This window comes from Daphnia magna, linkage group LG4, assembly GCF_020631705.1.
Source record: "Daphnia magna isolate NIES linkage group LG4, ASM2063170v1.1, whole genome shotgun sequence".
Taxonomy (NCBI): Eukaryota; Metazoa; Arthropoda; class Branchiopoda; order Diplostraca; family Daphniidae; genus Daphnia; species Daphnia magna.
Window position 1 is genome coordinate 11,460,714 of NC_059185.1, and position 14,969 is coordinate 11,475,682.

The 14,969-nt window shown below is 37.0% G+C and overlaps 4 protein-coding genes and 1 long non-coding RNA gene across 22 annotated transcripts; 2 read left to right on the forward strand and 3 right to left on the reverse strand.

Annotated features, from left to right (window-relative positions):
• Nucleotides 1-477: 477 nt before the first annotated feature.
• LOC116920035 (glyoxylate reductase/hydroxypyruvate reductase) lies at nt 478-2,239 on the forward strand. 2 transcript variants are annotated; one of them, XM_045172419.1, is made up of 8 exons: nt 478-566; nt 626-761; nt 846-976; nt 1,042-1,231; nt 1,312-1,484; nt 1,551-1,718; nt 1,782-1,907; nt 2,004-2,239. In XM_045172419.1, exons 2-8 carry the CDS (start codon nt 691-693, stop codon nt 2,120-2,122), a joined length of 978 nt encoding a protein of 325 aa, XP_045028354.1. In that variant the 5' UTR covers nt 478-566; nt 626-690; the 3' UTR covers nt 2,123-2,239. The 2 variants fall into 2 exon arrangements, with proteins under 2 accessions (XP_045028354.1, XP_045028353.1); XM_045172418.1 differs by having other exon boundaries at nt 514-761.
• Nucleotides 1,903-4,721, reverse strand: LOC116920047 (serine/threonine-protein kinase Nek1). The gene is made up of 5 exons (XM_032926104.2): nt 4,317-4,721; nt 4,094-4,251; nt 3,818-4,034; nt 3,621-3,754; nt 1,903-3,553 (listed from the first exon to the last, which is right to left on the reverse strand). Exons 1-5 carry the CDS (start codon nt 4,461-4,463, stop codon nt 2,293-2,295), a joined length of 1,917 nt encoding a protein of 638 aa, XP_032781995.2. The 5' UTR covers nt 4,464-4,721; the 3' UTR covers nt 1,903-2,292.
• Nucleotides 4,722-4,826: 105 nt separating this feature from the next.
• On the forward strand, nt 4,827-14,868 carry LOC116920049. 17 transcript variants are annotated; one of them, XR_006645640.1, is made up of 11 exons: nt 4,827-5,091; nt 6,946-7,094; nt 7,173-7,543; nt 7,657-7,805; nt 7,891-7,951; nt 9,478-9,620; nt 9,706-9,808; nt 10,634-12,409; nt 12,564-12,680; nt 12,902-13,165; nt 13,244-14,868. It is a non-coding gene; the product is annotated as an uncharacterized LOC116920049 (long non-coding RNA). The 17 variants fall into 17 exon arrangements; XR_006645637.1 differs by having other exon boundaries at nt 10,634-12,256; nt 12,320-12,409; nt 12,623-13,165; XR_006645631.1 differs by having other exon boundaries at nt 4,828-5,091; nt 12,623-13,165; nt 13,244-13,697; nt 13,785-14,868.
• On the reverse strand, nt 7,827-8,358 carry LOC123471277 (heat shock 70 kDa protein-like). Its single transcript, XM_045172423.1, has one exon. The coding sequence runs from the start codon at nt 8,356-8,358 to the stop codon at nt 7,966-7,968; it is 393 nt and encodes a 130-aa protein (XP_045028358.1). The 3' UTR covers nt 7,827-7,965.
• On the reverse strand, nt 7,827-10,570 carry LOC116920046 (heat shock 70 kDa protein II). The gene is made up of 4 exons (XM_032926103.2): nt 10,214-10,570; nt 9,873-10,073; nt 9,473-9,805; nt 7,827-9,404 (listed from the first exon to the last, which is right to left on the reverse strand). Exons 1-4 carry the CDS (start codon nt 10,338-10,340, stop codon nt 8,557-8,559), a joined length of 1,509 nt encoding a protein of 502 aa, XP_032781994.2. The 5' UTR covers nt 10,341-10,570; the 3' UTR covers nt 7,827-8,556.
• Nucleotides 14,869-14,969: the final 101 nt, after the last annotated feature.

The following is a 14,969-nucleotide window of genomic DNA, read 5'->3' on the forward strand; positions in this document are numbered from 1 at the left end:
TTTTTTTTTTTTTTTTTTTTTTTTTTTTTAATTTAAAAAAAAAAAATTTTTTATTTTAAAAATAAAAAAAATTAAAAATTTTTTTTTTTTTTTTTTTTTTTTAATTTTTTTTTTTTTTTTATTTTTTTTTTTTTTTTTTTTTTTTTTTTTTTTTTTTTTTAAATTTTTTTTTTTTTTTTTTTTTTTTTTTTTTTTTTTTTTTTTTTTTTTTTTTTTTTTTTTTTTTTTTTTTTTTTTTTTTTTTTTTTTTTTTTTTTTTTTTTTTTTTTTTAAAAATTTTTTTAAAAAATTTTATTTTTTTTTTTTTTTTTTTTTTTTTTTTTTTTTTTTTTTTTTTTTTTTTTTTTTTTTTTTTTTTTAAAAAATAATATTTTTTTTTTTTTTTTTTTTTTTTTTTTTTTTTTTTTTTTTTTTTTTTTTTTTTTTTTTTGTTTTTTTTTTTTGGGGGGACCCTCTTTTTTAAGCCCCCCTTTTCCCCAGAAAGATGAATAAGTTTGGCATCGTTGCTTGACAAGTTCAAATTTTTTTGACATTTTCACGACGACAAATCAAAGAAGTTGTTTGCAGTAATAAAAAAGCCGGATCGACCCAATGTTCCGCTATTTTCAAACTCTTTTGAATGCAGGTCAGGTTATAAATAGTTGGACTTCAAAACCAACTGTTGCGAGATTTTTGACAACCGTTAATCAAATGGATAAGCCAAAGGTTCTTGTCACACGAGAGGATATACCGAAGAGCGCTCTAAGCATACTAGAAGAAAAGTAAGCCTAAAATTGTTGTATGCTTTTAATCTTTCTTTTAAAAATAGGTGTTTCTGAAAATATTTTGTCTGTTTGTTCATTCAGATGTGAGCTCGAGGTGATGCCAAACAAGTCCCCTATTTCCAGAACAGATCTTTTAAACAAGATTTCTGGGAAGCATGGAATTTTTTGCTTTCTTACTGACAAGATTGACAAAGAAGTGCTTGATCAAGCAGGTAATATTTCCTGTTAGCGTGTCTATCTATGAATTTATTTATAGAATTTTAACATCTTTTTGTAGGGTCGCAGCTGAAAGTAATTGGAACAATGTCTGTTGGTTACGATCATTTGGACCTCAATGAAATTAAGAAAAGGAATATTACGGTAGGCTATACACCAGGTGTTCTCACTGCCCCAACAGCTGAATTGACTGTTGCTCTCACATTGGCAACCACAAGGAGACTGTTTGAAGCCCACGACGAAATTGCCAAGTAAGCCTTGCAAGAGACCAAACAAACAAGAATAGGTAAAAGTCTGTTCAATTGTTGCATTCTGAGTGTGTTGGAAACAGTGGTGGATGGGCCAAATGTTCATGGGGACCTCTATGGATGTGTGGAAGTGGACTTGTCGGAGCGAAAGTAGGCATTGTGGGACTTGGCAGCATTGGTCTGGCAGTCGCCAAACGGTTACTTCCATTTGAAGTTGCCAAAATTATGTACTGTGGGAGACATGAAAAACCAGAAGGTACGACTTTCTTTCCTAGTGTTCAACCAAATTCGCAACGAAATATCTTTCTCGTATATAATTTAGCCGCTGCTCAAGTGTTAGGAGAATACGTCACGTTTGACCAACTTCTTCAAGAATCAGATGTGGTTATCATAATGTGCCCTTTGAACGATACAACGAGGAATATGTTTGGGCCAACCCAATTCGCCTTAATGAAACCTAACGCCGTACTTATCAACACCAGCAGAGGAGGTTTTCGTTACTTTAATACTTTCCGTCGAAAATCGAAATGAATAATTATTGTGTACATCACAGGCGTTGTCGATCAAGATGCTTTGGTGAACGCCCTGAAAACAGGGCAGATAGCTGCTGCAGGACTTGATGTGATGACACCTGAACCTTTACCGGCTGATCATGAGCTGACAAAACTGAAAAATTGCGGTAATCAAATTATTCGTGTATTTCCATTGATCATACCACCATGTTATAACTATACTATCTCTGTAAAAAAATTTTAATACTTTCTGGTTATCTCAGTTCTGATACCACATATTGGAAGCGCAACGCTACAAACAAGAACTACTATGGCAACGATGACCGCGCAAAACATTGTCAATGCATTGGAAGGAAGACCCATGCCGGCTCAGTTGTGTTAAAGAAAGGCAAAAAACCAAATAGGTAACATTGCAAAACGCCAAGGATTAGTATGTAAAAGAATGAATATGTAAATGCTTAAACATAAATCGTAGGAACTAAACAGTCTATCTAAAAGAGTGAAAAACTGTCCTGTTAATCTAAACACTTAAAGGAAAAAAAAAAAAAAAGTTTACCGTAAACCGGGTAGATTATGTGACTTGAGCTTAGCTCGCAATTCATTTGTTAAAATTTTGGAATCAGTAATTTTACCACCGGTTGAGCGGGCAGGAAGAGGAGGACAATACCTGGACGTGTCAAGTCTCAAATTCCCACTGTAATTCTCCTTGTCTTTTACTAAGTGTTTTGGCATTTCGAATCGGCTATGGATCTCACTAGTTGGTGCTTTACACGTTCGGCTCTTTGGAACGGAAACAGGAATGGATTTCTCTTCCATAAAAATGTAATCAGTTTCAAGTTTTCCATTCATTTTAGGAGGTAGAGCTGGCGGTGGAGATTGCGTAGTATGATGTTTCTTCCTCTTCATTTCAAGCCAGTGGAGTCTTTGCTCTGTAAATAAATTAGAAGCGCTCTCGCTCCGTGTGCGACTACTGTCATTCTCTGATTGCTGGAAACGTACGTGTCGATCCGTCTGATACCGGGAGAAGGGATTTGCTATTTTTGATGACTCCATTCGAACCGCAGTCGGTTCCGTGATGGAATCGCTAGGGTAAGCACTGACCGTGCTGTCCATATCAGTCTCTACTCCACTGCTCTCGTTGGTCGAGTGCTGTCGAGTGTAGGAAATTCGACTGCAATTGGATCGATTCATAGTGCCACATTGTTTAAACATTTCTTTGATCTGAATCTCCCATAAATGAAGCCGCTTCTCTTTATGAGCTAGTTCCTGTTCTTTTTCTTCCAGCATTTTAGCCCATTGTTGCAAGTGAAGTTCCGTTTGGCACAATTCTGTTGCTTTTCGAGTCACGAGAGAGTTTTCTAACGAAGATCTTGGACGTCCAATTGATCCACTGAACTTCTTACCAATCGGAGATGGTAACGGACTGACATGCAGTACGCTAGAAGTAGCCTTGGGGTAAGCTGTCCCATTTTCAATGGATTGAATGTCCACGTCATCAATATACGTCGTCGAAGCTTCTTGATCACCCATCATCGATAGGTATTGATTGAGGGATAGGTCAGAACAGTCTGCGGTTGAAACTTCAAGTGAATCTTCGGCAATAACGGTGAGATTTTCCTTAGAAGAGAGGGGAAAATCAGTTTCCAGGACCCCGGATCCGCCATCTACAGTCTTTAAACCTCCTCTCCTGACTTTGACTATGGGGTGATAAAGAACCATGAGGGGAGATGGTCTAGAGTCTTCATCTGGAGTCAAAATAAAACGCAAAATGGAAGAAAGGTCGCGAGAGTATATCTTCGGTACATTTTCAAGTCTAATGGAGATTAAGTAAAGTTGTTAATTATTGGCAAAAAGCAGCTTAAGACAAGAAAATACCATACTTCCAGTCTGTTATTTGATTCCTGTCGTTTCCAGCTACTTGAAAAGGCGGTTTTAAACTGCACATTTCGTGGATAATGCACCCCATTGACCAAATGTCAGATTTTTCATTGCACAAGCCCAAGTTTTGTAATTCCTGAAAAGATAAGTATCTTAAATAAAACTATATCAGTGAATGACACAGAAAAATGAAGCTTACAGGACACATATAATAGGGATTAGATATCAGGCCAAGTCCAAAATCTCCAATCTTTATCTTTTGTGTCTGAAAGTAGAAATAAACACTTGATGGTTTCAAGCAACGATGGAAGATTTGACTTCTATATGGATTCTGCACCACAGAGAGTGAATGCAAAGCTTGGCAAAACTGTGATAAAACATTCCAAATCAAGTCTTCTTTAATGAATGTTCTTGACCTAGGTGTGATTTAGCAGTTAGCATGCAAAAAGCTAAGTTTTGGTATTCACTCAATTACCTTTTGTGATAATCAATCAGGGTCTGTAAGCTGTCACTTCCACCAATCTCTGTAATTAAATAAAGTGTGCAAGTTTTTCTTTCAACGATGGCATCTTCGTGTTGAATAATATTTGGGTGTCTTAATTTCTTTAAAGTATTGATTTCATAAATCATCATCTGGAAAAAAACAACATGACATTGTTAGCACGCAAATTGTATAAAGTCAATTGAAAAAAAAAAACCTCTTTAAGGGCATCATCCATATGTTTGTAGCTGAGCTGTCGCCGTTCAAATAATCGACCATCAGAACGAGATATTCTTTGTCGTAGACCAAATTTGCTGTCATTTAGTGTTTCTAATACTTGGTAATCATCCAATTTGTAAGACATCTTTAAAGTTGCACGAGGCCCGAATGTCGGCGATAATTGCGAGAATAATTTGACAGATAATGTGATTACAATAGCAAAACTTACTACAGGTAGTCAGGTACAGCGTTTTGACAACTTGTGACTAACCCTGACTCTGAAAGCTTGTTTTTGAAGTTTGAACGGTTAAAGCCAATGCCAAAGCCTGAACGATTGCGGTGGCGCCAAAAACGACAAGAGAAGCCATAGTAAACTGTTAATTTTGTAACGGTTTTTTATACTCTGTTTGTTAACTATACAATTTTTTATATAGAGTTTTTTTAACTTAACGATTTTTTAAAATTTCAAGAATTGCAAAAATGACACAGGCAAGCTACCCTCGACAAACGACAAGGAAACAAGTTTCTTGTCGGCTGCTTTTTTTTGCCCCGCCAAAAAAGTACATGTCATTGGCATTGTCTCTATCAATTGACATTTCTCAGTTTTAGAATTATAACTTCCAATTTGAAATAGACGGAGGAGATAGAGTACTTCAACTAAAAACAGCAACACATGAACGATCAACAAATAGAAGAAACCTCGTGGTCGTTTTCAGTCATCATTTGTTTTCTTCATGTGGACATCTAAAACCATTCTGCTGTGAAAAATTAAGGTGCGTTTCTAGACTTTTAACCTCGTTAAACCTCGTTAGCCAATAGAAAGAATTTCGTATTCGTTGTTGCTTGTAACTATGTCGTTATCTCTTTTTTTTTCTTTACTCGAATCTCCCACCCCTCCGGATACAAATTCTGAAACGATGTATTGTGTAACTATTTCGATCAATCCCTTTCTTGTCCCTGAGTCAACAGACAATTTTTATTCCAACTACATCAATTTTGCGATTTTACCAATCGTTCGGCAATTACAGAACGTGTTTTTTTTTGTATTTTTTTAATTGAAATCAGTTCAAAATGCAAGGCGTTAGGCAGATTTTGGTACTTGTATTTATGCTGACCGGTTTTTAATCCGTGTAAATTAATCATTGTCAAGCAGGTATTTTATAAAAAATTAAATTGAAGGCTCCGTGTAGGGTCTAAGTTAAGTTGAAACTTAACATAGTCACCAGACATTGCGTAGAAAGAAGACGTTGGTTACAGATCACACTGATACAAACTGTTTACTTTGAATTATTTACAACTAAAACATTTTACTTGAGTGAGCTACAATCTGTGTTCATACAGTTCCTTCTATCCTGCTAACTTTCATCGTCCAATAATGGTAGCTCCGAAGAAGGCAAATAAATGCAATCAGAAAGAACCCGATGTAGGCAACGTAGATCCCTCCATTGGTAGAATCTGCAGCTTGGGTGGTACTGCAAACAAGTGCAATTCCAACGGTAAAAAGGGCAGCGCTTAACATCAAGAAAATCATTGCCCATTTCCTGGCAAGATCACGTCCACCGACTGATGAAATTCTCTTGCAGTAATGACGAGGGCATTTCACTAAGTTAGATACATTTAAAGAGTCCTGGAGAAGATCGAATCTAAATGGGTTACTACAATAGGCGCACATGAAGACTGGGACTTTGTCGTATGCTAATGAAGAAATTAAGCTGATGGTCCTCTTGCAGTTGGATCTAGGACAGGAAACTCTTAGGGCAGCATCGCGACACACCAGCAGACATTTACAACCACATCGAATGTATCTCTTTCCTTTCGGTGCATTGCGTATTGGTGTGGCTTCGTTGCATTCGTTGCACTTGACAACATATTGATGTCGCTTCCCAATGATGTCGATGTACGATTGGCATACCTTGCACGTAACACAGGAGGATGTCAACGGTAATTGGAATGTTGTAGTAGTGGTCGATAGTCTTGCGTATCCCAGACTTCCGTAATCGGGAAACTGTTTTTGTGGCTTAGCTTCCATTTTCTCGTACTAATCAGAGTCTTGAAATTAGAATGATGTCAGACTTTGTCTATTATCCAATGCGGGCTGGTAATAGGCTGATCAAGGCAGATCACTTGGCGATATGACGAGCTGATTTCCGTCTAGGATGAACGGTCAATAATTATCAACTCTTGTTTAAAAATTAAAGCGAGTTGAAAATGTATAGGTGGTAAGGCGTAAACTAGTGTTTTGCATTTGTCTGAATTCCTTAACTATACACAGCCATTTATTTCCTTTTTCCAAAACCATATGTACAGTGGCTTACCTGTTGTACATCCGTCCAACCTGACCTCGATTTCTGATTGGACAGAAAGACTGGAACATTTTATTGCTCCACCCCTTTTCTTAGCCAGAAAACAATTATTTTCCTGGTGGGGGGTGGTGGGGGGATGCTGAGGAAATGGGCACCCCACAAACATTGATGACTCATTGTAAATTTAAAAAGAAATCAAAAATGTTCCATTCTTTGAATAAGACTATGATTTAAAATCTGGTATTAGGAACCCTCTCGAGTTCTTATTTAATGCGTGCGCTGTAAATTAAAATGACGTGTTAAATTGTAATCCTTTTATTCCAGGAAACGCTTATGGACACGGTTTTTAATTATCGGATTAGTGGATATTACGCAGAAACGGGAGGGATAATTAGGCTTCTCACAAGAGACGCATTTATCTGGATCATCGCTTACTAAGTAAAAGTTGTTTTGACCTCGGCTCATTCTAAAAGGTAACCTAAACGTTCTTGTACGCATTTAACATCTTATTATGCAAACTCTTGTACTAAACTGGTTTTTTCTCGTTACAGTAGAAGAAGCTTGCTTTAAAAACGTGCCCAAGTCCAATTAGAAGCAATCTAACTAATACAATTCAAAGCATTCCGCATGAATTTGAATTGACTTGCTCATCTGCAGAACTTGGAAACCAAGATTTCTTATCCCTCCCGTAGTCAAAATTGGCAAGACATTTTCTGTAGTTCAAGAAGCATTTGAAGCTTGGGAGGAAATTTTCGAAATGTCAAGTTTAGTTCAAAAAGAATTAATTAATTTTCTTGAACCAGTTTCTTCATTTATCCAACGCACGCAGATAAAGCAGAACCACTTCAGCTGCTTGCTTTAATTATGCGTGTTGAAGGTCTATTAGCTGCTGACTGCATTGAAACTTGATGCCTTAGAAACAGTGAGCATAACATTTTGTTTTTCTTATTGGCTTGGAAGGCTCTAAAGATTTCATAACTAGTCTGCTAGATCTTTATTGATTCTAAATCTTTCAATTGTTTTATGATTTGTCAGGCGAAAAAGACGAATCTTTCAGCCAATGAGAGCTGATCTACCCAACGTGGTGATGTCATGTACATCTCTGATCTCATCTACCCCACCCTCAATGTCTTGGATCATACTTTTGGGACGCGTACAATGAAAAAAACAGACCGTTAACGCAGGTAAACAAGTAAACAATAAAATTTAAAGAAATACCCGCGTTTATCATATCAGGATGTTAACATATGCAACTATAACGTGATTTAGTCAGAACCCACCTTAGGAAATGACATGACAACAAATGGAGAGATTCAATCTTCGTGAAAATGTAAAACACAAATTTCAGCATTCAATTTTTGGCTTTTTTAACGGTGCTGGTTCTTCGTCTTCGCTATCTTCTTCATCTTCATCACTGTCGTCTTCTTCGTCATCGCTATCTATATCACTCGCTTCGTAATCAGAATCTTCAATTTCGTCTTCCGAATCATCAGAAATTGTGCTCGTCATCATATGACACACAGTTTTAACGTCTTCGAGTTTTTCCTCAAACTTTTCCTGATTTGCAAGATGACTGTCATCTATCCATTTGATGGTTTCGAAGCATTTATCCAATAACGTTTTTTTCTCAGATTCGGCTATCACATTTTTCTGATTTTCAATAGCTCCAATCATTTTAAGGCAATAAGATTCAAGCGAATTTTTTGCCAACATTCTTTCGTGCCACAGGTCATCCATGTCACGTTGATAAGCAGCATCCTTAACCAAATTTTCAATTTCTTCGCCCGACAAACGAGTTTCGTCATGTTTAACAGCATACTTCTCTAGATGGCCAGTTGTGTTTTCCGTTGCGGTTATGCCAAGTATACCGTTGGCATCAATTTCAAAAGTAATGTCGGTTTTTACAACACCAAATGTAGCAAGAGGGAAGGCCGGTTAAGTTGAATTCCCTTTTTCGCCTTTAGCTGGAGGCCCTTCTCCTTCGTACACCTTCATTGCGAACTCGTTTGAAGGTTTAGACGCACGTGTGACGGAAATTTGCGTATCTATGGGAATCTTGCTGTTCTTTTTCACGATGCAAGACGTGGCCTTGATGACCCCGTCGTCGATTAGGACATCCCAGGACAGGGGAGCAATGTCCGATAACTGGAGATCTTGTATAGCATCTGACGTATCATGATGTAGTTTTGCAGCTTGAATAGCAGCGCCACAAGCGACAGCTTCATGAGAATCTTCAAAACTATACAATTCTCTTTTGTTGAAAAAATCGCTTAAAAGCTTACGAATCTTTGGGATGCGAGTCGAACCTCCAATCACTATAATTTCATCCATCATGTCTTTAGTCATTCCTGCGTCGTCCAAAGCTTTTTGCACGATATCCAACGTACTGTGGAAAAGATCTGCGCAGATATATTCGAAACGAACCCTGGTGATGCACGAACTGAAATCTATGCCTTCGTGAAGTGCAACTATTGCAATCGATGCTTGATTGGCATAAGAAAGAGTTTGTTTGGCTTGATCGCAAGCTAAACGAAGACGATGCAAAGCTTTTGGATTAGACATTAGATCTTTTTGATGTTTGCTGTAAAACTCTTGGGCAAAATGATCAACCAGTCGATTATCGAAATCAATACCACCCAATTTGGTATTGCCAGCTGTCGATTTGACATTGATTATTCTTCTGGTGTTGAACTTTCCTACGGTGACGACGGAAACGTCAAAAGTACCACCACCGAGGTCAAAAATCAAAACAGTTTCTTCACCTTCCATTTTCTTTTCAACGCCTATTTTAAAGAGATTTATTTTCATTATTATTATTTTTTTCATAATTAATAGTTCAGAACTAATTTACCATAGGTAATGGCTGCTGCTGAGGGCTCATTCAAGATACGCAAAACATTGAAACCAGCAATAGTTCCTGCATCACGCGTTGCGTGGCGCTGCGAGTCGTTAAAATTAGCAGGAACTGTGATGACTGCGTCCGTCACCTCTGTCCCCAAGTAAGCTTCAGCAATTTGTTTCATCTTTAGAAGAATCACTGAGGTCATTTCCTCAACGTAGAATGTCTTTCTTTCGCCTTTATAGTTAACTTCAACTTTCGGTTTTCTATCGTCAGCCACGAATTCGAAAGGCCAGTGCTTCTGATCAACATCTTTGAGTTGACGTCCAAGTAGGCGCTTTGTATCTGGTAAGTTAATTCAATTTTTCTATTAAATTGTTGAACGCGAAACACTGCATTTACATAGTCTTACCAAAAACGGTGTTTAATGGATTTATGGCTGCTTGCTTTTTTACATCATCGCCAACCAAACGTTGAATATCGCTAAAGGCAATGCACGATGGTGTCGTGCAACTACCCTGATCGTTTTTTATGATCTCTACTTTTCCATGGTGATACACAGCTACACGAGCATAGGTTGTACCAAGGTCAATTCCAATGCATGGTGGCTTGCCTTTTTCAACGAGAAAATGAAGCAGTTGCAATTTCACTTGTCCAATGTCAATGAACTCACACCACATTTCTGACACAATTGTCAAACGCAACACCGTGGGAGATGGTGTCACGTTTACTTTGAATAATTCAAATGCTTACCTTTTACGCGTTTGGCTAATCTAGGTGATTTTCTGACACCATTAATAGATTGAGATAAAGCGGGATGGGTGACCACGTCAAGAGGGGTAACTGAGGGTTTGCGACTAGTCATCCTAGTTCTAGTCATTTTGAAATACTGAATGCCTCGGAGATATCGACAGTACTAGATCGTCGTTATGGAAATGTGATTCGAGGTTCTTTGCGTACGTTTACCTTACAGCAGAGGGAATCAAGGAATTGAAACGTTTTCGTCATCCCTTGGGTTCACAAATCGTAAAAAAACTGTATGGGTTAACTGTATTTTTTTCGTGGAATTTGTCTAACAAAGAAGCCTACTTAACGTTTTTTTTTTGTTTTTTGTTTTTTTTTTGTTTTTTTCGATTTTTGTTTTATCTTTATTATTATTTTTTTCTTTTACAGAGATTTTTGACCCTAATTTGTAACGTCTGGCAACGCCCTTTCGGTCAGGAAAGAGACTTAATATTTGGAATTCCATACAAGATGGTAAATACCTGTTTCAATTTATTATTTAAACAAATTAGGATAATATTGTGCTTCGAAATCTATATACATTATATGACTACCTTTGTGGTATTGCAATCTTACTCGGCAGCCACATTGTGTACTTTCTGTAATGTTGCTAGAAAACGGAATAACGGTCGTAACCCCCTCAATATGGAGTTCATTTAAATCGAATTCATGTTCAATGTCAGTTGTTTATTAGAAACTGTACTTAATTGACATTGTTTTTCCTAATCTGGTTCAATCGAATGTTGCATTGCAATTTCAGTTGTGTGACTTTGATAAGACGAGCCAAATGCAACTATAAGAATTATATTAAAGCAATAATAACAGTTATTATAAAATAATTTTAAAGAAAACGTGGCGCTCTGCGCCATCTTTCAACAGCTCCGGTAAATAGGGTTCAGAAAAGTGAAGTTGTCTCGTTCACCAGTAGAAATTACAGCTCAGGTTATCCCTTTTTCCTCTACGCAATTGAATTTGTGATTAAACTCACTTTATCTCACAGTAAAGAAAAACGTATAAAACTAAATAAATAGCGATTTTATATTTACTTACCACAGTGATGAGTTTTGATTGCACGCCCTTGTAATATTCGTTATACTTTACGACCACGGTAGCCCTGTAGAAATAAAAATAACCATGCAGGATTAAATTCCATTAAAATATCGTATAATCTATTTCGTAAAACTAACATCATAACGACTTGTCCTTTGAAGTTAGCAGGTGGAGTCCACAGAAAGGTCTCAGAAGTTTTATCAGTACGGCTTGTATGAGTCACGGCGTTCTAAAAATAATCTAAGGTGTATTAAGATTGCATTCCTTTTTTAAATTAAAATTTTAATATCTTACCATAACACCGCCGGGACAGTTAATTGTTTTGCCAGTATTTGATTCGCCTGCGACAGTGAAAGTGCCAATAGGTCTGATACTGTTGCCTGATCGAGCTTGAATCAAATAGCCCTTGAAAGCCGGCACACCGTTGGTTTTTAAAGTCACTGTACAATTAAATTAAAAAGAACGTATTAAAATTAAGCGTAGAAGATTGCCTAATTTATGCACTTCTCGCGTTTTTGAACATATATGTATAAATATTTGGTAGAAACATAAAATTTTATTTACCTGTTATAGGGGATCTCGGACTGGCTTGCTCGCTGCTGAGTACTATACTAAAAGGAGCAACCCCTTGTTGGCCAAAGATGAATGGAATATGGAAAGGCGCCATACTTGTACACGAACTAACAGGAGCGCCACTTGGCAGTGCCGCTACCTGAGCCGCAAAAAGTACGCTCAGAATGACGAGCGAAGTCAACATCCTAAATGTTTGTAGCAGTTAATTGTTACTTAAGGTATAATATTGAAAAATTTCAAAATTTTATAACTCATGCTGTACCTCATGATTTGCAGACTAAAACGGACCAAAGAGGTGTAAAGGCTCCACCGTTTTTTGAAACGACTGGACCGACCAACGAGTCGGTAACTAAAGACAAACTGGAGCTCTGTGGCGCTTCTATTAGTATGGTGAGACTACGAATTATATAAACATAACGGATCACTGGATTGACGAGTGAAGAGGATCTTCAGTTAGAGAGATTGAACTCTGTGTCGCAATGAGGGAAACACCAAGGGGCATCAAAGCCGGATTCTTCTTTTTCTGAATAACTCAAATAACACGTAAGAACAAAAATGCAAATTAAAGAAATAATGGTTAAAATCTAAAGCAGTTTTACCTGTTGGCTGCCATGAAAACTTGTAACAGAGAAAATTCGATGACAAACTGTATAAGACATCTGCTTTTTTTTTTTTTTATTATTATTTTTTTTTTTAGATTAATCTGAAACGAACACTTTTTGTTTGAAAACTTGTTTTTTGGTTTTTTACCCATAGGTTTTCGAAGACTCGAGGAAAAGAAAAAACAACAACAACTAGATTCAAAGAGAAACCGGTAAAACTAGTTTACCGGTTTTACCACTAAATAAGCATTGCCTTTTAAATCAATGAACTGAAAAAACTTGGTGGACGTAACATATCGGGAATCAGAAACAAAGTGAATTGCAAACATTTCAACTGTTTTTACATTGGGGCCATTGTCATCGTTATGCTATGTTAAAGGTATCTTATAAGCAGGTTCAGTGATTTTCATTTTGTCTGTAATAATTATTTTAGATGACTCCGAGGAAGTGCACAATGTCACGTATGGTTGATGGAAAAAAGAAAGTATATTTTCGTCATTTTGGGCCGTCTCTTGCGATCATCAGTTATCTTCGCCTGCGTTGGAGGTCATCACCATCTTTATCCAACTAATATTGCTGTCGCCCAGGACAACTTTTCTTTTTAGGGCTGGAAATTTTTTATCGCTGGTAATCTTTTTGGAAATCATGTGAGGTGATCGGTCAGATGTACAGTGACTTCGATTTTATTTCTTTCGAGGTAAATAAAAAAAATTTTGCAGTTTTAACTGAGTGTTTGCATTCAATTTCTAATGTTTTTTTTGTTTTGTTTTTTTAGTTAAGTGGTAGGAAACCCAGAAATGTTTTATGTAATCAATCACGTACGCTGAGAGCCAGCCACTTCAAAATTGAATCTGAAATCACCTCTCGTGGACTCGGTGATAAATCGCTCCCATGGCTTACCTCGCAATTACTAACAGAACCAGTAAGAAAATTTTAATTCTTAACGGGACTAGGGATTCAATGGGTGTGTTAAGTGATTCTCTCTGCCCGAGGTACCGACTTTAAAAATATTGCCAATTTTTTTAACAGTTTGTTTCTGGTAAACCTTGTTTAATAGTGTGAAACAAAGCGCCTTTCTTACTGACAGCGGATTGCTTTGAGTCAAATTCTGGATTTTCAATCTCAGTTTGAAAGACTAGTGAAAAACATTACCAATTGTGGCCATTGATTACAGGTGGGTTGACCAGTTAAGCGTTTCCATTTGCTTAGCTTTTACACTGACCTTCCCTGTAAGTATATATATACATATATATGTATATATTATTTTATTTTTTTTATGACTCCTGGGGCTTGATTTCTTTACCTGTTCATTAAAGGTCCTAATTCCGAATGCCCTCCAAAGATTATTATGGTATTTCAAAACCTAAGCTGTATTTTATGCAAATTGTTAGACCGGTTTTCAGAAGAGGCCTTCTACCTTCGAATCGACTTGCTATTTTAGATTGTTTAAGAACATTTTTGACATAGATATCGTTAAAGAATGGCTTGAGCCAGAGGTTTTTGTTTTGACCACCCTTTTTTTCGTCTGTATCTGTCTTTGTTTCTGGGGGTTTCGGTTATCTGTCTTTGTTTTTAAGATGCCTAAAAGACGTAAGTTTATTCTGCGCCCGGGTTGAGAAAAACAGTTGCGGCTATGGACGTTGTATACGCTTTGGAACGTCAGGGTTGCACTCTGTACGGTTTCGTTAGTTAATATACGCGTACCATTTTGAACCCACTGGCTCTTTTCCTGGCCACCAGTATTTTAAGAAACTGAAATTGTAGATTAATTTCAAATCGCATGTAATTTTCAGTGTTATTACTAAAAATGGAAAACGAATGATCGTGCTAGCTTAACTTAATAGTAAGACATTCGTTATGGAAATGCGCCTTGAATTTACAAATTCGCATTTAAATTAACATTGTAGCTTCCACAGCTTCCTAAAAATTAGTGTATTTACAAAGACACAGACGGATGCCTTTCGCACACTTGAGAATTTTTAGACAACTTCACCCTATTAGGAGAGGACTACCCTAATAGAAAGGTGCCTTAGCATGTAGGAAATTTTTCTATTAACAATAATCTTCTTCTGGCATAGTTTTAAATGGAATAGATGGCGTTTGATTAAACAAGCGGAACAGCAGCTGTTTTTTTTTATTGTTTTGTGACTCAGAAAGAACCGTTTGATTGGAGAAATAAGAAACGATATTCTTGGTGCTCGTGTACTGGGTCACAGCCTTTGTTCCTTCAGACACAACGTGCTTGGCCAACTCACACAGGGTAATCTCCCCCGGTGGCCAACTGAAGCAGTGTCTCCCCCTGCCTTGGTTGACGGCAACTTTTGAAGGTATTATTTTGCACTTCAAAACTTGCAAATCATTGTATTGTGTGGAGAAAAGTCAATAAAAATTTTTATTTGACTAATTGTTTGCAAAATTTATTAATTTTTTTCATGGTGTTCATGCCCTGCATCTTTCTAACCTTTCCACACTGCATCATTTACTTCTATACAGTCAAGGGC